This window comes from Oncorhynchus kisutch, linkage group LG24 (genome assembly GCF_002021735.2).
Source record: "Oncorhynchus kisutch isolate 150728-3 linkage group LG24, Okis_V2, whole genome shotgun sequence".
In the NCBI taxonomy this organism is placed as follows: Eukaryota; Metazoa; Chordata; class Actinopteri; order Salmoniformes; family Salmonidae; genus Oncorhynchus; species Oncorhynchus kisutch.
The window spans coordinates 15,416,272-15,438,947 of NC_034197.2; the positions used below are offsets into that span (position 1 = coordinate 15,416,272).

Sequence of the window (22,676 nt, forward strand, 5' to 3'; positions counted from 1 at the left end):
TGGAGACAATCTGATAGGAGACAATGCCATCCTGTCTGATGTTCAGACTCTGCTTGCAGATGTAAGAGAAGAACTCCGTACTGCCCTGTCCACTTCACTGTTGCTCCAAGCACATGAAACTGCAGTTATGAAATCAATCAAAAAGTGTGAAGGCTTCTGCCTGAAGCCCATACACGCCACAACGTACACGTTGGACCCAAAGTATGCTGGCAAGAGCATCCTGTCTGGAGCATCCTGTCTGGTCCAAGGTGGCGAGACACTACCGTGTCTCGCCACCTTGGACTGGATGAGGGCAAGGTTCTTGGCAGTCTGGCGAAGTACACTTCCAAGCAAGGGCTTTGGGATTGGAGATGCAATATGGGTAGTGGTGCCAATAGATCTCATCAGCCACCTGGTGGAAGGGACTTTGTGGGTCTGAGGCTCTTTCCCTGTTGCCTCCATCATCCTCCAAATCCCACCAACATCAGCCTCTTCAGAGCGCAACTGGTCCTTGTTTGGGAGCACACACACCAAAGAACGCAACAGGCTGACCAATACAAGGGTTGAAAAATTGGTGGCCATCTGGGCAAATTTGAGGCTTTTTTGAGCCTGACAACGAGCCATCCTCAACAAGGTTGGAAAGTGACAGTGAAGATGAGGCGGAGGTGGACATTGAGGAGGTCCAGGGGGGAGACATGGAAGCCTGAGGAAGACAACCAAAGCTTTAGTTTCTAGACTATCATTTTACAGATGTATGTTGATAACGTTTTTGGGAGATGCGATGGATCATTAGGGATCATTCGATATTCCCTTTTGTTGTTCAGTGAAATCATCCCAAGTGAAGAGTCAGCTAATTTAATTAAAGTTCAATTCGTAACTAAAGTATTTTTTTTCTATTGGAAGGATTTAATAATTTGCAATTATGTCTCCATATGATAAGGTAAATATATCCAATGCAAAAAACATCTATATTTAATTGGTATTAATATTAATTCCCATATTTCCATTAGTTCACATATTCCCAAGGAAAGTTTCCACCTCTGAATATTCCCCAAAATGTGCAACCCTAGTCATGGATGAATCTGAGGTTTCGTCTGTGACTTCAAAAGACAGCAAGTGGCCACTATACCGGGAAACTCTTCCCAATCTGCCTGGGAGCTCTTGAGCCTGGGCCCTGTATCCTCCATAATCAAGACTCCAACTTCTCTGGCCATGCCGTCATCCATTGATGTCAGCTGCTTATCATCACTTCTGGGAGAGATGGGGAGGCCTCAAGGGAAACCTCTATCTGGGAGTTGCTACCTTCTGTTCTACTGAACTCAATAATGGGTGGGATCCGAGGGATGTTCTAGGAGACTTGGGAAGCTGGTGCTTGGCTCCTGAATTCTGAAGGACTTTGTTGTCCTCTGTCTCGTTCTCTGCTTCCTGCCTTGGATCCTCCACCTTCGACCCCTGCTGAGGCACCTCCTCTACATCTTCCTCCTCCGCCACTACATCTGGTGTTGCGGGATGCACACTGATATGAAACATCTTCCAGTGAAGGCATGTTGGCTTGGATCTCTGTGTGAGGTGGATCAGGTTCTATGTGTGGTTCTCTGATTCAGGGTGGAGGTTCCTCCCTCCTGCTTCTCCTCGGCCTCTAAGGTTTCAGCCATGCTGCTGTGGAGTGATGTTGGAGACAAGCTCAGAGGTGTGGCGGTACTTCTATCTTTGGGCTCCTCCTGGGGTTGGTCATTGAGTTTCGCTATTTCACAGTCCCGGTTCCGGTTAAGGTTCAGTTGTCAGTTGGTTGACTTGGGATGCTACAGGTATGGATAGCACTTCATTGATTTGTGCTGTGGAAGGCACATGAGGTTATTGTTCACCCAGGGATACAGTGGTACTGGACAGTGTTCCATCTGCTGATGGAAGGTTGGCTAGGAGAGGAGAAATAGGTCTGTCATTGGCAGTCTGTAGGAATAACATAAAGAGAAATAAGTGACAGTGACAGGCTTTGAGGTAGCATGGTCCCAGATCTGTTTGGGCTGTACAGGCAACTCCTATGGTCATTGTTTGGTATGAAAATGACTATAGGAGTTGGCTATACAGCAGAAATAGATCTGGGACCAGAATGGCTTCGAGGTACAGGGACTAGTCATAAAGTGTGATGATGTATGCATTCACTACTGTATGTTGCTCTGGGTAAGAATGTTTGCTAAATGATCCAAAATGTAAATAATTCCTGTAACTGTTCTCAAAGTGAACGGCAGCGTGTCATTCCTAAATGGGTCAGGGTGAAATTCAAAACAGAGAATCTAGTATATTATAAAGATATGTACACAAGTTCAAAGATAACTGGTAAATACTGATGAGTTATTCCACCGTTACCTCTAAGTCGAGCTCTCGTTGAAGAATGACTGGGCACACAGGAGTGGGCTTCACCATCTCTGGCACCGGCGTAGTCAACGCTTCATCTGCAAAATCAAAGGTCAAAAGTCAATCACACTAACCATTATTCTAAATGTACACTTAGTGTTTCATGTGCAATTATTTTCAAGTACATTGGATGTATTGGACTGGCCTGATATGTAACTGTACGATTGAAACAGTGAATATAGCGAGAGTCAAAATAAGTATCTGAAAATGTCTCCTTACTCTTATGTTTCATCCTTTTACAACTATGTAAAAACTCTGATAGTCACATGCAGCAATCCTGCTTTACCTTCATCCTCTGGGAACTGCTCAAAGTAGTCCGAATCCTCCATACTGAAAGGAAAGACATTCTGTTAATCAATGGCACTGCAATGAAGACACTCACAATACTAGTTAAGATAAAGACCTTTAAATAAATTACACATTAATGGCACTAGAACGGTGACAAATAGTGCCCACAAACTGTTAGGGCCTACATAAAGCTGTCCCAACAGCAGAGCTTTCTTTACAGCACCATGGTGTCACGTTGTATAATGATCGGAGACAGGCGCAGGAATAAGAAAGTGTTTTCTATTTTCTCCACCCAAACAAAGGTGTAAACCTCAAAATAATACACGCGCCGTAAACCAATGCCACGTAGCATGTAAGCCGATACAACAGCACAGGTGCTCACAAGACCAACAGACATGGTAACAGAGGGCACACATATACACATTCTAATCAGGGGGAATGGGAACCAGGTGTGTGTAATGAGACAAGACAGTCCAGTGTTGGTGGTAATGAGTCCCGTTCAGTGACACCTAGAAGACCGGTGACATAGACCTCTGGGGCTGGTGAAAGGAATGAGCAGCAGTACTGGGGGGATCCGTGACACATGGAGTGAATCCTCCACACCTGGCTATCAGCGTAGCATTGTATGGCATCGAAACTTTTCATTCAGCCTCATTTACTTTCTTTTAAAAAACATAGCTGATATGGCTGTCTTGCTTAAACAAATGTGGTTTCTACTGACAATTGAGATGTACAAACTATGGCATAAGGGGAAGATGAGCGGATAAGATGCAATCCGTCATTTCGATTAAGACATTAATGAGTGAGCTAGGACGGACGTAGTCAATATAACTATTTGTTCAGGACTTTGAAATGGACAGCGACAGAATCCAGAACATGGGCTGTTCTTACAGTATGCTCCCTGTACACCAAGTCAGAACCGTAGGATAAATAAGGGGGGCATATAATCACACAATGAAAGATCTTACAATATTTGATGATGACATTTCTCTAAAACAGGCTATAAGCTACATGTGCACCACCATCTCAGAATGGTAGGCTTAAATTATGTGGTGGAAAGGGACCAAATTATTAGGGTGAGACACATGGGCTATTAACAGCTTACTACACAACATACACTTAGTATTACTTTCTTAGCAACAGTATACATATCTCCCTGGCATATTACGTCATTTATGAAGCAGCATACAATACATTTTTGAACATACCTTGTTGTGCTGTGCTTACTTGAACAGGAAGGTGGCGCAGCAGTCCTTTGTGGGCAAATTTTGTCATCACACTTTGTCATCAAAGTCTGGCATTCTCAGCATCTGTGATGCTTTAAAGACAACTGGGAACTCAGAAAAAAGGTTGAATCATGACATCAGTGATAATCAGGTCGGAGCTCTAGAAAGAGGCTGTCACTCCCTGACCTTAGTTATATTTGTTGTCTTTATTATTTTGGTTAGGTCAGGGTGTAACTAGGGTGGTATGTGTGTTTTTGTCCTGTCTAGTGTTTTTTGTATATCTATGGGGTTTTGGTATGTCTAGGTAAATGTAGGTCTATGGTGGCCTGAATTGGTTCCAATCAGAGACAGCTGTTTATGGTTGTCTCTGATTGGGGATCCTATTTAGGTTGCCATTTCCAATGTTGGTTTTGTGGGTTATTGTCTATGTGTAGTTGCCTGTGTCAGCGGGTGTTTTTTTTTTTTTATAGCGGCAGGTTTGTTTGTAAGTTTAATGTATTTGTTTTATTGAAGAGTATGTATTTGTATCACGCTGTGCCTTGGTCTCCTTCCGACGAATGTGACAGAGGCATGAGTTCCCGACTTGGAATTCCGAGTTGACCTTTCAAAACGTATTTTCCCAGTCGAAGCTTGTTTTTTTCCGAGTTCCCAGTTGTCTTGAACTCACTGAAGTCTGAGATTTCAGTTCCAAGTTTCCAGTTGTTTTGATCGTGGCAGAAGTCATGCTGGATTTCACAGCATGGCCAATGTTGAATGTTTATCCTTTTAATCTTGGAAAAGAGACCCTTAAACCTGGACTTGGATCACACACCCACTCCACTGAATAGCATTCTGATGATTGCTTTTCAATGTTCAGTTATCCACTGATTCCTTCCAAACCAGTCATTGTTGAATTTGTGATTTCCAACTTGGTGAGTAATGTTTTTGGCCGATGAGCACCGATATATTTTATAATTTCTCTTCATTATTTAACTTCATATGACAAGGACTGAATACGATTTGCCAGTAGATTGACGACTTGATTCGTGATGATGACTGCTAGCTTGCTAGCTAAGATTTTGAAAGTATGATGTTGACATGATCAGTCCAATCAAAGCTACTCTAGAAGTAATGTGATTTGATGTCATTTTATCTGTGGCCAATGACCTTGAGCCTTCTTGGATGGGCACTTCTAATGTAACTCTATGGCAGCACCCAAGGGGCTTGAATTTTCGAGCTCTACCCATAGATTTTCAGGCGAACCGGTTTGTGTCAAGAATTGCAACACTGCTGGGTTTTTCACGCTCAACAGTTTCCCATGTGTCTCAAGAATGGTCCACTACCCAAAGCACAAATCCAACTCCATCTTTCATTGAATCAGATGGCTTATTCATCTCAAAACCATTTGATGCTGCCAATTATTTTTATGCCTATTTCATTGGCAAAGTGGGCAAATCTAGGCAGGAAATGCCCACCATGAACAGTGAGCAATTGTATTCATGCATAAAAAAAAACTAATAATGAAGGAAAAGCAGTGCATGTTTGAATCTTGTAAAGTTAGTGGGAGAGATGTAAACCATTAATGTTATCATCAATAATGACAAACCTCCTGGCATTGGCAATTTAGATGAAAAGCTACTGAGGATGGTAGCTGACTCTATAGCCACTCCTATCTGTCATATTTTTAATCTGAGCCTAGAGGAAAGTCGTTGTCCTCAGGTCTGGAGGGAAGCCAAAGTAATTATGCTACCCAAGAGTGGTAAAGCAGCCTTTACTGGTTCTAACAGCAGACCTAAAAGCATGCTGTCAGCATGCTTAGCAAACTGTTGGGGAAAAAATGGTGTTTGACCAAATACAATGCTATTTCTCTGTAAACAAATTAACACTTTCAGCATGCTTATAGAGAAGGGCACTCAACATGTACTGCACTGACACAAATGACTGATGATCGGTTGAAAGAAATTGATAATATGATTGTGGGAGCTGTGCTATTAGATTTCAGTGCAGCCTTTAATGTTATTGATCATAACCTGTTGAGAAAACATGTAAAGTGTGGGGTTCCACCGGGCAGCTCTCTAGGCCCTCTACTCTTTTCTATTTTTTATTTATTTTTACCAATGACCTGCCATTGGCATTAAACGAAGCATGTGTGTCCATGTATGCTGATTCAACCATATACGCATCAGCAACCACAGCTAATGAAGTCACTGAAACTCTTAACAAAGAGTTGCAGTCTGTTTTGGAATGGATGGCCAGTAATAATGTGGTCCTGAACATCTCTAAAACTACGAGCATTGTATTTGGTACAAATTATTCCTTAAGTGCTAGACCTCAGCTGAATCTGGTAATGTATGGTGTGGCTGTTGAACAAGTTGAGACTAAATTACTTGGCGTTACCTTAGATTGTAAATTGTCATGGTCAAAACGTATAGATTCAATGGTTGTAAAGATGAGGAGAGGTCTAGCTGTAATAAAGAGATGCTCTGCTTTTTTTAATACCACACTCCAAAAAGCAAGTTCTGCAGGATCTAGTTTTGTCTAATCTTAATTATTGTCCAGTAGTGTGCTGCAAGGAAAGACCTTAAGCTGCAGCTGGCCCAGAACAGAGTGGCATGTTTTGCTCTTAATTGTAATCAGAAGGGCTGATATAAATACTATGCATGCCAGTCTCTCTTGGCTAAGAGTCGAGTGCATCACTTTTATAATAATCGTTAATGTGTTAAATCCCAAATTGTTTACATGGTCAACTTACACACAGCTCTGACACACACACTTATGCCACCAGGGGTCTTTTCACAGTCCCCAAATCCAGAACAAATTCAAGAAAGCGTACAGTATTATATAGAGCCCTTATTGAATTGAACTTCCATCTCATATTGCTCAAATTAACACACAACCTGGTTCCAAAAAGCAGAAACTCCTCGCAGCACAACTCATCTCCCCTATTTGACCTAGATAGTTTGTGTATGCATTGATATGTAGGCTACGTGTGCCTTTAATTTTTTTTTATGTAGTTCTGTCCTTGAGCTGTTGTCTATTGATGTTCTGTATTATGTAATTCTGTATGTTTTGTGTGGACTCCAGGAAGAATAGCTGCTGCTTTTGCAACAGCTAATGGGGATCCTAATAAAATACCAATACATCCAGCCAACTTGACAAACTGTGGGAAGCATTGGAGTCAACATGGGCCAGCATCCCAGTGGAACGCATTCGGCACCTTGTAGAGTACATGCACCGACGAATTGAGGCTGTTCTGAGGGAATACTCAGTATATAATCGTCAGGTAAGAAATATGGATTAATGATTCCCCAATCAGGGGGGCAGAGAGCTGCAGCAAACATGGATAAAGCATATCAGCCTCAGTGGATATATTTTTTTTACATCAGTCTTATGCAAGGCATCTAGTAACACATCACAGGTAGTAAATTGTTCAAATGAAAACAGATTCACTGGAAGTTGACCGGTTAACTGCAGAGTCAGCTAGAGGCTGGGAGTGGGAAGAGCAGTCTGACCAGGTTCAATTATTTGCGTTTCTTCAAAATATAAGGCTGGTTAAAAGCATTACTTTTCCCATACTTCTCAGTAATGATGCCAGAGTCAGATTTGCTTTGGCATGGTAAAGTTAGGGAAAATTTGTTTCAGATTTTGGATATTCAGTTCTCTCTTATCAATAGCTATTGAACCAAGCATGCCACAACAATGAACATCATATTTAATGAATCGGGGGATGTGTGTGAATTTGTTTTATTCGGATTTCAATCTTTCAAACTTAATATTGGAATCTGTGATACTGCTAAAGGACAAAGACTGGAAAAGAGGGAGAAACTTAGTGTCAGACACATGCTCACAACTGTTCTTGTTCCCAGTCTCACTCACATACAAGTATGTGCAACAGTCCAGTGTTTAAGGGGAGCTCACCCAATCTATTTTGGCCACTTTGTGCCTCTGTCTGCGGCGTTTTGTATCTGCGCATTAGCTGAGAAGACGAGCTCTGCTCTGGGGAGCTGCTGAGTCTGAGACACAATACAATGTAATCTTTAATGGTCCATTTATACAGAGACAATGGAAATTTGGTGACTTTTGCTGTCACAGTACCCAGCCCAACACAACATACACGACTGGGGTACAGCACAGGGTCAGCCACACAAAACATCCAATGGAAGATATTGGCTGCGTTCGAGAGGATCAAAACCACAATGTATCAAGGGGAAATTGTGACTGACTGATCTGCAAACAATAATGAGATGTGATATGATGAAAGATGATTTGTAGATCAGAGAGTCGGCAATCGCCTGCAGTCTATTTGATGCTCTCGAACATATGGACTGGGTTCGAGAGCATCAAGCAACATTTTATAGTCATCCAATGTCTGCCATGTTTTTGGATGACATGATGATGTCACTACTGCTTGGTTTACACTAGTTGCCACAGCCACCAAGTCATAATTGTGGTTAAACCCTACCTATTCCTCTTCTTAAAATCTGATTTTAAACCTTGACTCTAATCTTTACCACACTGCTAACCTTAAATTAAGACCAAAAATATGTTTGTTTTCATATATTTTTTACTATACTGCCAGGGTCTGCCTGTGGTTACTAGTGACAACTAGACCCCAGGTAACTAGACCCAGAGTCGCGCAGCAGTTTAAGGCACTGCTAGAGGCTTCACTACTGACCCGGGTTCGATCCTGGGCTGTATCACAACTGGCCGTGATCGGGAGTCCCATAGGGCGGAGCACAATTGGCCCAGCGTCGTCCGGGTTAGGGGAGGGTTTGGCCAGGGGGGCTTTACAAGTAGGCTGTCATTATTTATAAGAATTTGTTCTTAAATGACTTGTCTAGTTAAAGGTTAAAATAAAAACAACCTTGCTGCTCCCTAGTTGCCATTAAATAAATGCTGCCTATTTCCACAATTTCTCAAAATTTGATTTTAAATATAACCTTAATCCTATCCTTAACCACACTGCTAAATTAAGACCAAGAAGCTAGTTTGTTTTCATAAATTTTTATATTTCCACTTTGAATTTATGGCTGTAGTAACTCGTTGAAACCCTGCTCCCTGTGCGCACTGAGTGCTAGTGCGCATGTGATGTTGGTCCATAGAAGGGCCATGAATTGGCATATGCTAACGTGAATAGATTACCTTGAAAACAACAGTAGAATATCGCAGTCCAGGTTTTACATTACACCTCCACATATAAAGAAGTAGTATTATATATACAAAATGCATATTTAGCAAAGTACATAACCAATCCCACGAGTTTAAGAAAAAAAACAAAGCGGACTCGGGTGTCCGTGCTATCTAGCATCCTTGGGACTAGTTGAAATGTAAAATTGTTAAGGGTTATGATATGGATATCCCAAGGATCCCGAATAGCACTGGTCTTATTATACCACAGTGGGCTTCAAACACTTAAACATTACCCCCGTTGTATCATTGGTGGAAAGCATTCGGCGCGGCGACCTCTAACCAATCAGCGAATTGTTTTCCTGTCCCGGAATGTAATAAATATCGCGGACGAAGAAATAGTGAGGGAAAGGACAAATAAGTAATTTCAGGGCTGTGTGATTTATAAACCAATACATTATTCAATGTAACGTTAATACTTTATTATTATTATGCACAACTATTGCGAAATTGTTATCTGGCTTTTAAGAGAATGGGGCCGTGTTGTGATACGAAGGACACACGTAAGGTAAGCTAGCTCGCTTTAGGCCTCTAGCTAAATTTACGCGGAAAAGGAGGGCAAGTAGCTAGCCAAACTAGCTTGCTAACTGTTTATAGGAAATACTAGCTAGTAATTTGTGCAACGAACAAGTTAGCCAGTTACATCTAAGCAAGCAATTCCAATACCCCCTAACTCATTTGCGGTGTATTGCTTTAGCTAGTAAGCTAAGGTTAATTGGCAAAAATGAGCGAAAAAAAGAGCTGCAGCAAAAAGTCTGCAGTCTCCGCACTGAAGAAACGATGTCCGTCCCCTGAACAGGCTGGTGAGGCCCCGCTTCCTAGTAAGTTAGCCAGAGTGGGCGACGACGTGTCCAGTGAATTACCATCGAATTCTCATGGAAACAAAAATAGGGAAGATGGCGATAAATTATCAGCCAAGGAAGAGAAGAATGGAAATGACGAGAGTGGACTAGACGCTGATGCACAGGTCAGCGCCGCGGAGAGTGCACCAGTCTCTCGCGATCCAAAGAAAGTAGACACAGAGGAAAGTGCTGGAGATTGCCGACCCTCAACTTCAATGGACCAGTCTGATTCGGCCGCAATAGCAGCCGCCAAGGCACTCGCTAGTTCCACAAGAGCAACAACAGATGAGGCGAAACAAACCTGCTCCTCCAAAAAAGTGGTACATCATGAGAGACTGGGACACAAAGTTAAGCGTGGTGACCATGAGTCCTCAAACGAACGGGCAAAACCCGAAAGGGGTCTTCACACGCAGGCAGCAGCGGCAGACAGCTCTACCTCACTGTGTGGAGTTGACAGGGAGGATGCTGAGGACATGCCCGATGAGGACGACGACTCAATACCTGGATCATCCTCCACACCGAGTTCCTCATTCCCATCAGATAATGACGATGACGGGGAGTGCGCCATAGTATCAGTGAAGATGGCCCCAGAGATCCGACAATCATTGTCCCTTCTAGCACAGGTACAGATGAGGCTGGATACTCTGGAGAAGAAAGGTGCGTGGCTCCACCAGCGGTTAGAGCTGAAGATGAGCTGCCAGCGCCGGCCACACCTGGACCAGCGCAGCTCAATCACACAAGCCATCCCCGACTTCTGGGTCACGGCAGTATCCTTTTGAATACTCTTACAAATGCACACAGTGACACACACACACTTTTCCAGATGGCAACAAATTACTTCATGATCCCAATTCATGTGCCTGTGAATTATGTGCATAGACACTATATGTTGGTGAGTGTGTAGGTATGTCACATTTATTTTTCTCTTGACTCAAAGCTCAACAGTTGTTGAACCACCCTCATCTCTCTGCTCACATCGACGAAACCGATGAAGACGCTCTCAGTTACATGACCAACCTTGAAGTAATTAAATATTCCCAGTGAAAATAATGAATCTTTATATTCTTCAGAATAAATAACCTATTGCTCCCCTGAATTTAAAATGTCTTGTCTCCTACATAGATTGAATCCTTCAAAAACAACAAGCTTGGCTACAGAATCGGGTTCCACTTCAGGCAGAACCCTTACTTCCAAAATGTCATCATAGTGAAGGAGCTCCACCTTGGAATGGGAGGTGAGTGCCAGATCCAGTTCATATCGATCTTGCTTGTCCTCTCTTACGTAAACGGACCCGGCTGGTGCACAACAATTGAATATAAGGGTAAATTAAGTCATCTCTAAACAATAGAGACTTTAGGATGCAACATTTAGACATCGGACAGGTTAACACGGGAACAGGACTACCGTGGCATTCTGTCAGGAATGGGGGTCAAGTTTGGGGCAGGATCAATAGTCCACAGGGACTGGCAGTGCAGGAATTATTTACGGTTGAGGAACAAACAGTTATTTTTGTGTTGTAAGCAGTTTTAGGATGACATCGTTTTGATTATTTTTTTTTTCTCTACCCCTCCTCACTATAGTAACACGTGTTCTTCAGTCCTCAATCACTTTTTAAAATGTACAATTTTGGTATTTGTGACCGACTGGCTCGATTTGGTCTTGTGTAGCAAAATTTGAAATTGTATTTTTTACATTGTATAAAAGTAGAGACTCGGAGCTAGAAAATGGTATCATACACTACAGTTGAGGAATAATGGGAAAGTAATTCTGTTTTGAAAGTTGATAAACCTCACTTTTGAGAAAATGGGCTTTGAATGTTTTGGTACACCTACTGGAGAGCTCTTTGTCTACAACCATTCAGCATCGTTCACACACTCTTAAGCTTTAGCCACACCTATCTCTTTAAGGGTTGAGCCGTGCTTTGTGTACTAACAGCAGTCAAGCGCCCAACCTAACTGGTTAACTTTGGTTAGCTTGCTAGCTACTTCCAGACACAAATGCAAGACCAGCTCACTCTGACCATTTTACTCACCCTTGCGGGGCTGCATATGCTGTGTTTGTTATCCAGAGCGTTGGTGACTGCAACTGTGCTTCTGGCATCAATACTTTTTTTTTTTTTCAACGTTTACTGACACCGGCCATTTAAAAGGGTGTTGAGCGTTTGTAAATTTGTCCGTTATTCTGCGCTCTGGCACACTCCGATGAGTGCTTGAAATCGGAGTAGATAACCAGAGTGAATTTACCAGCTACGTCTATCAACGGCTGTCGCGGTGCCATGAACATTCTATTGAAGGACCAAAAAAGCAGATACCGATTAATCAGACGATTTTTGTATTTGTAATAATTACATTTACAACACTGAATGAACACTTTTTATTATAACTTAATATTATATATAAATCCATTTAGTCTCAAATAAAATAATGAAACATGTTCAATTTGGTTTAAATAATGCAAAAACAGTGTTGGAGAATTAAAAGTGCAATATGTGCCATGTAATAAAGCTAACGTTTAAGTTCCTTGCTCAGAACATGAGACCATATGAAAGCTGGTGGTTCAATATTCCCAGTTAAGGAGTTTTAGGTTGTGGTTATTATAGGAATTATGATGCGTCGACTATTTGTATTTCATATACCTTTGGCTATTGGATGTTCTTATAGGCACTTTAGTATTGCCAGTCTAATCTCGGAAGTTGATAGGCTTGAAGTCATAAACAGCGCTGTGCTTCAACCATTGCTAAGAACTGCTGGCAAACGCAGTAAAGTGCTGTTTGAATGAATGCTTAGGAGCCTGCTACTTCCTACCACTGCTCAGACTGCGCTAACAAATCATAGACATATAATAAACACAGCAATACGAGCCTTTGCTTATTAATATGGTCAAATCCGGAAACTATCATTTCGAAAACAAAATGTTTATTCTTTCAGTGAAATACAGAACCGTTCCATATTTTATCAAACGGGTGGCAACCCTAAGTCTAAATATTGCTGTTACATTGCACAACCTTCAATGTAATGTCATAATTATGTAAAATTCTGGCAAATTAGTTCATCGGGCCAGGCAGCCCAAACTGTTGCATATACCCTGCTTGCACTGAATGCAAGAGAAGTGACACAATTTCCCTAGTTAATATTTCCTGCTAACATTAATTTCTTAACTAAATATGCAGATTAAAAAATATGTACTTCTGTGTATTGATATTTAAGAAGGGCATTGATGTTTATGGCTAGGTACATTTGTGCTTTTCTTTCCCGCGAATGCGCCTTTGTTAAAGCATCATCCATTTGGCGACATTGAAGTAGGCTGTGAATCGATGATAAATTAACAGGCACCGCATTGATTATATGCAACTCAGGACAAGCTAGTTAACCTAGTAATATCATCAACCATGTGTATTTTTTTTTTAATGAGAAGTTTAATGCTAGCAACTTACCTTGGCACCTTGCAGCCACAAGGTCCTTTTGATGCTGCACTCGCGTAACAGGTAGTCAGCCTGCCACGCAGTTTCCTCGTGGATTGCAATGTAATCGGCCATAACCGGCGTCCAAAAAGCAGATTACCGATTGTTATGAAAACTTGAAATCGGCCCTAATTAAATCGGTCGACCTCTAGTTACTACCCAGCATGAATCTGCAGGTAGCTAACCAACCAGGTTAAATGTTAGCTGGCATAACTAGCAAAGCAAAGGCTCTGAGATACAAATAATATTACTACACAGCTCATACACATAATGTGTAGCTAACAGTACACTAACTTGAAATGAAAATTACTTTGACAAAATTAGGAATGTGTAATATCTGAAAATGTAGCTAGCTAGACTATCTTACCCGTATACATGGACGGATTCTTCTCCCGCTCTCTTGCGGATGCCATGGTTCTCCTTAGTTTAATCTGGAGACAACTGTGTTCTCCATCTCCTTAGCTATCATACTCTAATTCCACTGATTTCAACTTGGTCCTCCAGAAAGTGGAGAGAAACTCTAATGCAGTTCTACTATGCGAAAAAAAAGAAAATAAAAGCTGTGTTAGACAGGATTACCCACACAAGTTTAATGCTAGCTAGGAAAGGTAAACATCTGTCCTTCTGCCCCTGAACAAGGCAGTTAACCCATTGTTCCTAGGCAGTCATTGAAAATAAGAATGTGTTCTTAACTGACTTGCCTAGTTAAATAAAAAACATACTGACCAGCTCAAATAAACAAAAGCGTTGCTACATGGCAGACCAATCTGAACTCCTCTCTCGGCATGTCCAGCCCACTCATTATCTCAGCCATTCATGGCAAGCGGCAAGGTTACTGTCTTTCTGTGGCTAAATCAACTATGCTCGTAATTAAAATATATATTTGTATTTACACATGGCATACAAATGTAAGGCACATGAAAGTTCACATGTTCCAGAAGGCATTTCTGCCCAAAAATGCATTTTGATAAATAAATAAAAATGTACGTTCAAATGGCTCTCCTGTGAAGTATAGACTCGTGACATATGCCTAATATACTGAAACGAGAACCAATAGTGATGCAGTCACTCTCCTCAACTTTGAGCCAGGCGAGACTGGTATGCATGTACATGGAGGAAAAGTGTCAGTAACATCTAAGTGCAGTATGTGCTGCATTGTACTGGACCAACTGACATTCATCGATTTTGTCTTTTGCCGCACATTTCCTTTGAATTACACAGCTGGGCAGTAGTCCAGGTTTGACGAAACTAGGGCCCGTACGACCTGTCTGTTCGACTAAGATGTCAAGAAGGCAGAGCGGCGCCCTATCATGGACAGACCTCTTCCCATTTTAGCAACCATTTGAATCTATGTTTTGACCATAACAGCTTGCTATCTAGGGTTACACCCAGTAGTTTAGTCTCCTCAACTTGCTTAATAGCCACATTATTCAATAATAGATCTAAACGAGGTTGAGTGAGTGATTTGTCCCAAATATTATGCTTTAAGTTTTTGAGATATTTAGCACCAGCCTATTGCTAGTTACCCATTCTAAAATTGACTGGAGCTCTGTTAAGTGTCTATTTAATTTACTGTTGCTGCCAACGTGTTTTCGTTAAGTCATCAGCGTACATAGGCACACAGGCTTTATTCAAGGTCAGTGGAAGGTCATTTGTTAAAACAAAACAATAATGGCCCTAGACCAGTGGTGGAAAAAGTATCACATTTTCATACTTGAGTAGAAGTAAAGATGCCTTTTAAAAGAAAATAACTCCAGTAAAAGTGAGTCACCCAGTAAAATACTACTTCAGTAAAAGTCTAAAAGTATTTGGTTTTTAAATGTACTTAAATATCAAAAGAAAGTATATATCATTTTTAAAGTGTCTTATATTATGCATTATAATTTATAGATGGTCAGGGGCACAGTTCAATATTCAGACATAATATAAAAACAAAGCATTTGTGTTTTGAGTCTGCCAGATCAGAGGCAGTAGGGATGACCAGGGATGTTCTCTGTTTAGTGAGTCTGCCAGATCAGAGGCAGTAGGGATGACCAGGGATGTTCTCTTGCTAAGTGTGTGAATTAGACAATTTTCCTGTCCTGCTAAGCATTCAAAGTGTAACGAGTTCTTTTGGGTGTCGGGGAAAATGTTAGGCGTAAAACGTATATTTTCTTTATGAATGTAGTAAAGTAAAAGTTGTCACATGTATAAATAGTCAAGTATATATTCCCCAAAAAATGACTTACGTAGTACTTTAAAGTGTTTTTACTTTAGTACTTTACACCACTGCCCTAGCCGGCTGCAGTGCGGTACACCACACAACTGATTTTGCATGAGGGAGGCTTCCATTAACAATAACCCTCTGTTCTATTCGAGGGGTAACTCTCAAACCATAGTAAGGCAGAGGATGCAAATCCATAACACCAACATTTTTTCAGCAATGGGTTATGATCAAAAGCTGCATGGAGTCTAACAAAACAGCTCCTTCAATCTTCTTACTATCAATTTCTTTCAATCAGTCATCTGTGTCAGTCCCGAGCATGTAGTGCCCTTCGCCAAAAGCGTGCTGAAAGTCTGTTCATTTGTTTTCTGTAAAATAACTTTATTTTATCAAACACCATTTTTGATTGGTCGGCTGTTTGAACCATTAAAGGGTGCTCTGCTATTTTTGGATAGTGAAATGATCTTTGCCTTGTTCCATGGCACACACCATCTTCTAGGCTGAAATTGAAGATGTGTCAGTATTCACAATGTGTTCTGCTACCAACCTCGGCAATTGACCATCCAGGTTGTCGGTACCAAGTGGTTTGTCCTTATAGATAGCAACAACAAAAAATATCAGCTGGGCAAGCAATGGAAAGTAGCCACCAGCGAGCGAACAGCTGAGGGGCCATTGCTATGAAAACACACTCAGCAGCTAACGGAAGTTATTTCTGCGTGTTAAAAGGAGCACGGGACTGGAGTAATTTTATATTGGGACAGGAAAGTTGTCGGTCATGGAACTGTTGTGGGACACTGACAGTATGGGGAAAATATTGACAGGACAAGACTCCCATGTCAACGCAGGTGTAATCTGGGTCTAGGTGTAAATGAGGCCAATAATGACTATCCTTCCCCTGTTTCATGTCCTCTTACAGGAACTCCAGTGTCTTTCTCCGACCCCATCCTGTGGTACCGTGGGCAGAATCTGACGCTCCACAGTGAACCCAGGAGATCGGGACGTGGCATCTACCAGACCTTCTTCAGCTGGTTCAGCGACCACACCAGCCCTGGCCGGGACGATATAGCACAGGTAACAGCATGCTTACTGCTTGGCACAGGTTGTGAGCTGGTGCACAGTCTGACATGCATGAAGTAATCCAGCACACACTTTCAACATTTTAGTCAACAGATTTTTCACCTAGTCGGCTCAGTGAATCCAACCAGCAAACTTTCGGTTACTGGCCCAACGCTCTTAGCCGCTAGGCTATTTGCCACCCATTGCACAGTTCCACTGGTGACCACACGACTGCCATTATTTTAGGCTCGAACACTCAACGTTACTCCACTATTCCAACACACTGTTCTGTTTGTTCCGTGTGAATCTATAGATACTGAAGGATGACCTTTTTAGAAACCCTCTGAGATACTACCTGACTCCACTGTGGGAACCCAGGCAGAATGGCAGGTAAAGCTTCCCAACAAAACCTCTTGTGGAACTAAGTTCAATAAGGACTGTTCCATCTCCATGATACTATTACCATGCTATTACCACTTTAATATGTGCCGTAATGTAGCCTAAAATGATACCAAACACCTTTATTAGAAAGCATTGTGTATAAACAAAAACAGGACATGTCAGGTCTCTTGATTGTCCTAACTATCACAACTAGGGATGCAAATTTCAGTCAATTTAGCTGCCGACTAACCGATCCCCATTATCTGGTCAACAAACTGTTAAATTTTTTCCAAACAGTAAAATTACTGACCAACAGAAAATACTATGCATGCATACCACTGGGCTAGATGCATAGAAGGAACAGGCATTTTTCATTAAGAGCTTGATCATCTTCGTCAAAAGGCTATAGCCTATTATTGAACATGCACTTCCTGTAATGAAGCAGCTAATAAAACACAATTTTCAAACTTTCACCAGAATGTAAGTCGCAGTAAAACACAGTTCTTAACAGCACACCTGATGTGAGCGGTTCCATATGACAGAGATCAACATCTCTGTTAGAAACATGGAAAGAGAGGGAATCCAATAGCAACAACTATGATGGGTTGCTAATATGAGTGGGATGGTGCCTTTGGCTTCTGGACAATGAAAGAAAGTTGACATGAGAACCAATAGAACAGGAGAGAAATGCTGGTTAATGGCATGAGGAAATCTTAATAAAAGAATTGCCTCCATGTTTCTGTGGATGGATTTTGGCAAGGCTTCTTTGAAGCAAATTAAGACATGCCTCATTATTTGAAGTAAAGTCATATTTTCAGGTTTCAAACAATTATACTGCATCAAGCTCATATTGCAAAGTGGTGGGTGAAGCACTGATAGGCTGCCTACCGTTTGCTTTACATGCACTCGAATGGCGAATGAGGCAAACTTGTTGAGATTGAGAAATAATAGTGGCTATTTTTAATCATGGTGATCAAAATGGTTTAACAGGCAAATTCTTCTAGAATTGTTATTTGTTGCGCATTGACTGGGCTGACTAAAGCACTTCACTCCAGTAGCAGCTTTTTGTAGAGCTACTCTCGCACTGTTAACATCCCTGACCACAACATCTGGTTCCAACAGCACCAGTGGGCCAAAGCCAGCTGACAACAGCAACAGGGATGATTGTGTGGTGATCTCCGACTCGGATGATGACGAAGACCAGGCTGAAGTGCAAGCTAAGCCTGGACGAGGTCATAGCGGGGAAGAGGAGGATGAAGATGAGGACGAGGTGCATGGGGGCCAAGATGCAGGTTAGAGAAGACTAATGGACCTGATTCTAGTGCTTTAGGGCCACACTGTCTGCTGGTTTACCTCTACCTCCTGAGAAATGTGTATAAGTGTATAGCAAGATGTCCCTGTAAGAGTAAGCAGGTGAAACTGAATAGACAGCGGATATGTCCTGAGAATCAGATGAAAAAGCCCACAGGAGGATGGTGACGGAGAGACGGTAAGACATTTTCCACAAGCAGAAATGTTATGAGAACCACATAGCATGTGGAGTTTTGTTGGCTCTGCTGGTCAGCTTTGCAGCTCAGTTCAGAACATGAAGTCATTGTTTGGATGAAAGTCTATTTATTCCAGTGGTTCAGGAAGACTGATTTTTACATGCAAACTCAGCAGCTTATTCACACTGATCTGCCAAATCCAGTAGACCCAAAGACTTGGTACAAATACCCCTTATTTAAATGTACGGTCATTGGAAGTTTTAATTTTTTTTTTTACTGTGTTAAGGTGTGCTTTGTTTATACATTTTGGTTACCTGATACTTCAATCCACCACTTACTGTTTTTACCATTCTCACACATTTTATTGCCGGGGGAACCAAAATCAAGAGTTTTGACCAATTGTACCACACACATATTCCTACTCCTTCTCAACATTCACCATAATCCATTGTTAAATCCCTGTTTATATCCCGTGCCAATCACTCCCTTTGCTCAAAGTGGGAAACCCATTATAAAAGGTCTGATCATCTCCATTCTCCAGTGTCTGACGACAGCGGCCAGGAGGCCAGAGAGGATGATGACTCGTACGGAGAGAAGGATGAAGAGGTGGATGAATCACGAGGTCGCGAGGTTCGAGACCAAGATGACGAGGAGGATATTGAGGTGGACGAAGAAGCGGACGAGTGCTAAGATTGTTCATTTTTTCTTATTATGCACAAAATCAAAATTATTAATCCATTCTAAGTTCCTCATTGCCTTTTTAATAATCAGGGCAAATTAAAAAAGCAGAGACACAATGTTTTGACCTCCTGGTATGTCCACCTTTTGAGTACTTTAACTTGGTGAAAAAAAAAATACTTTCAACTTTAACATTCTGTCATAAAGAGCACATGTTAAAAAAACATGTTTTCCCATTTCAAGACTATAGCAGGTGCCTGTTAAGTGACAAGTAAAGTGGGTTGACGATTTTCTTCAATTAGCCATAAAATCCCTGTTAACAGGGATAATGGAAGCTTGTCTTGTGCAACAGGGAGGGGCAATTTGAATGCGAGCTTCACCTCAAAAAATACAATTGTTAAAACATTTTGAGTGTCAACCCTGTTACCCATTGACAGACATGTTATGCTCAACCTGTATAGTTTTCCACCACAACTCTAGAAAATTGCCAAAAAGAATCGAACCAGCTCACCTGCATTTGTGCACAATTTCTACTTAAAGTATCAAAGGGATGCAAAAGGCACTCATTTCGGCAAACAACCCTTATGTTTTGATTTTTGTTTAATTTAGATCCCAGTAATAAAGAATCTAAGGAGCCATGCATATCTTAATTCTGCATCGTAAAAGGTATTCGTTCTTGAGTCATTCACTCTTGTTGATAGGGCTACTCAACACAAAATGGAAAAAAGTAATACAATCATATTAAATGAGATTTGAGAGCATCTCTTGTTGCAAGTAATTCTATAAAACAATCCTAGATTTTTTTACTGACCGGTATCAGTGATCATGTCTTGAACTTTTCCTATTGTAAATCTGATCTTTGACGAAGTAAAAAGGTGATTTAATTTTTTTTGTTGATGGTTGTAATCATTTACAAAACATTGTCTCGGATGCACTTCGTACTGAACCAAATCTTGTTCTCAGGGATGACCTAGTCGTGGGTGTTTTCATGGAAGGAAACTGATTTATTTTAGGGACCGTATAAGGTTTTCTTACACACCTGGCATTGTTTGGGTGTATCTGTGTAAATAAGTTTATTCTACAGTAGTTTGTTAAAGGTAAATCTAGGTAATGTGTCACCAGTGTTTTGCCTTTTCTATCATAAACTTAGTGTGTAGCTCTACACCCATATTCCCATGTTTCTATCATAAACTTAGTGTGTAGCTCTACACCCATATTCCCATGTTTCTATCATAAACTTAGTGTGTAGCTCTATAACCATATTCCCATATTTTCTAGTCAGTGAATTAATTTAAATCATTTAAAAGCTGGAATCCTTCATGGCGACACAGCCACGTCCGTTTGCAATATTACAACAAAGAAGTTACTGCAAATAACACTTTTTCCCCCTCTGTCATTGAAGAGCACAATATGTACTGCAATGCTTTACTGCTCCTCAGCCAGTGGTGCTGTTTCCCGCTACTCCGGATTCCATCTTTAAATATATTTTAACAAATTGATTGAGATGTGTGAAATCCAACAATTTGTCATGAATTGTAATAATTTGAGCTTGTTGCATTGTTTTTATCTTTTAGAAACTGGCATCACAAGTTTTTTTCTTTTTCTTCTCATTAAGTAAAGTTAAGTCACGATGTTTGAATGGTGTGCTGTCCAGAGCGAATATTTGCATTGATGAGTGGTCTGACGAAGTAGCATAACTGTAGCCACGGGTTGCTCTTAAACTACTGTAACAATACCAGTGCTTTTATGTTATTTCTTTTCCACACAAACTGATGGCATTGGCATGTACATATTTAAAGTGAACCTTTTTTGCAGAGTTCAGATCTGTTAAGCTTAAATCGTTATCTGTAACCATCTGGAATTTGAAATATAGTGTACATTAACAGAGTTCTATTTTGTGTGCTGAATTTTATAGTATGCTGTAGTTTTGGAAAAAATGTTTTAGTTTTTTAAGATGTCCACATTTTGAATCAGACTTAATTAAATAGCAAGTTATTTATTTTTGCTTACTGTTTTTAATTGTTTAAATGTTGATATTAGAAATTGTTAGGGTGACAATCATACCCTGTACTAGCCATACTTAACTGGTAGACTGATCTGTGTCACTCAGTCCAGTTCCACTTACTGCTGTTGAGAGTTATAATAGAATGCACCCGGTGCAATTTCAGAATTTATTGTAATGGCAGTTTTCCTCTTATGTCATTCACTGATAGACCTTTTAGAGAGCTATATGTGTCAGAAAATTCCAGTTTATCATGGAGCTGATTCCAGTCTGGTAGGTAAGTTAGGTTGTAGTTATTATGGCCAGATATTGTGCCAAGGGGCCTCGACCCTCCCACCAATTTTATTTTGTTGAGTCACTCCGGTATCATATGAACACACACAAGACATAGCAATGTGTAGAATTGCAGGAATTTAGCTAAAATTGTCATTATTTTATATCTGCCAACAAGTGGGGTTTGAACAGTATGGGTTAAATAGGTTGCTCGGTGGGGGTTACTATGATGATAAATTACAATATTCCTCTGGACCTTTGCCACCTAGGAACTTTGACCAGACTTCAAATAATTGACTACCTATGAAAGTTGTTCGGGAAATGCAATGTTCTTGATGGAATATATTGCCAAACCAGAAGATGGCAGTATACAAAAGCAAGGATAATTGGTATCGCTACTCTGAACTGCTTTTGTAACCCAAATGATGGGTACAGTCAATTTGGTAAAAATGATTGAACAAATGGTACTTTGACGTGGAAACAAAGGCCTAATGTGTATCCAAGGTAACTGCATCCCTGAGCTTACCTTTCTTTGCCCAATGATTAAGTATGTTTAATACAGTGGATCTCAGCATGAGAGGTTGATACGCAAGATGAGATTGCCAAATGACAACTGACTTTGACATGACAGCAAAGACATTGTATTCACAATATGTTTAGGTTGGCCAATTCTTATGTGAACAGGCAAAGGGGCTTGGAAGACACCAAACATTATCGGTGTATAATTTATGGTTTAGATGTCAACCTGATCCCAGTTCAGATATGACGCAGGTGCCAGTATGTGATATAATTTAGAAATGTGGATTCACATGCTAGCTCTTGGCTCTGAAAATAGCCTCAAGGTGGACATTTTTGGACAGGCCCGGACAAAGGAGCAGCGGCAATGGTACACTTAAACCCTTGATTCCTTTTTTAATGCACAATTATAAATATTCAACTAGCAAAAACCTGTCCTGTTAGCTCCAGAACATACGAGACATGCCGTCTAGGAGGGGTACTTACTAATAGCTCTGGGAAAAACAGCATACAGACGCCATCGAATGATCACACAACGACAAACACTGTCTCAGCCTCATCTTGTTTCAGCTCTGCCCACTTGTATTCAGACCAGTGGATTACTGTACCACCTCATGGGCTCTAGTGCAAAAGCCACATGCTTTTCTGTGTACGAATTAATTATGGAGGTGGTTTCCACAATATTGATCATGGTAAACAGACAT

At 41.0% G+C, this 22,676-nt stretch overlaps 1 protein-coding gene across 2 annotated transcripts; it reads left to right on the forward strand.

The window, feature by feature from the left end:
• The first annotated feature begins 4,320 nt into the window (after positions 1-4,320).
• LOC109869072 (testis-specific Y-encoded-like protein 4) lies at positions 4,321-21,180 on the forward strand. Of its 2 annotated transcripts, XM_031803892.1 has the most exons (9): positions 4,321-4,819; positions 6,972-7,170; positions 9,874-10,683; positions 10,862-10,939; positions 11,039-11,150; positions 16,496-16,650; positions 16,949-17,025; positions 18,139-18,308; positions 19,045-21,180. In XM_031803892.1, exons 2-9 carry the CDS (start codon positions 7,117-7,119, stop codon positions 19,191-19,193), a joined length of 1,605 nt encoding a protein of 534 aa, XP_031659752.1. In that variant the 5' UTR covers positions 4,321-4,819; positions 6,972-7,116; the 3' UTR covers positions 19,194-21,180. The 2 variants fall into 2 exon arrangements, with proteins under 2 accessions (XP_031659752.1, XP_020314513.1); XM_020458924.2 differs by lacking the exons at positions 4,321-4,819; positions 6,972-7,170 and having other exon boundaries at positions 9,314-10,683.
• The last annotated feature ends 1,496 nt before the right edge of the window (positions 21,181-22,676 follow it).

Excerpts from the sequence above, each read along its gene's own strand:
- LOC109869072 (XM_020458924.2), top strand. The coding sequence starts at position 9,799 with ATGAGCGAAAAAAAGAGCTGCAGCAAAAAGTCTGCAGTCTCCGCACTG. Across the intron at positions 10,940-11,038 it reads GTTACATGACCAACCTTGAA|ATTGAATCCTTCAAAAACAA; the intron begins GTAATTAAATAT and ends TCTCCTACATAG. Across the intron at positions 18,309-19,044 it reads GCATGGGGGCCAAGATGCAG|TGTCTGACGACAGCGGCCAG; the intron begins GTTAGAGAAGAC and ends TCCATTCTCCAG.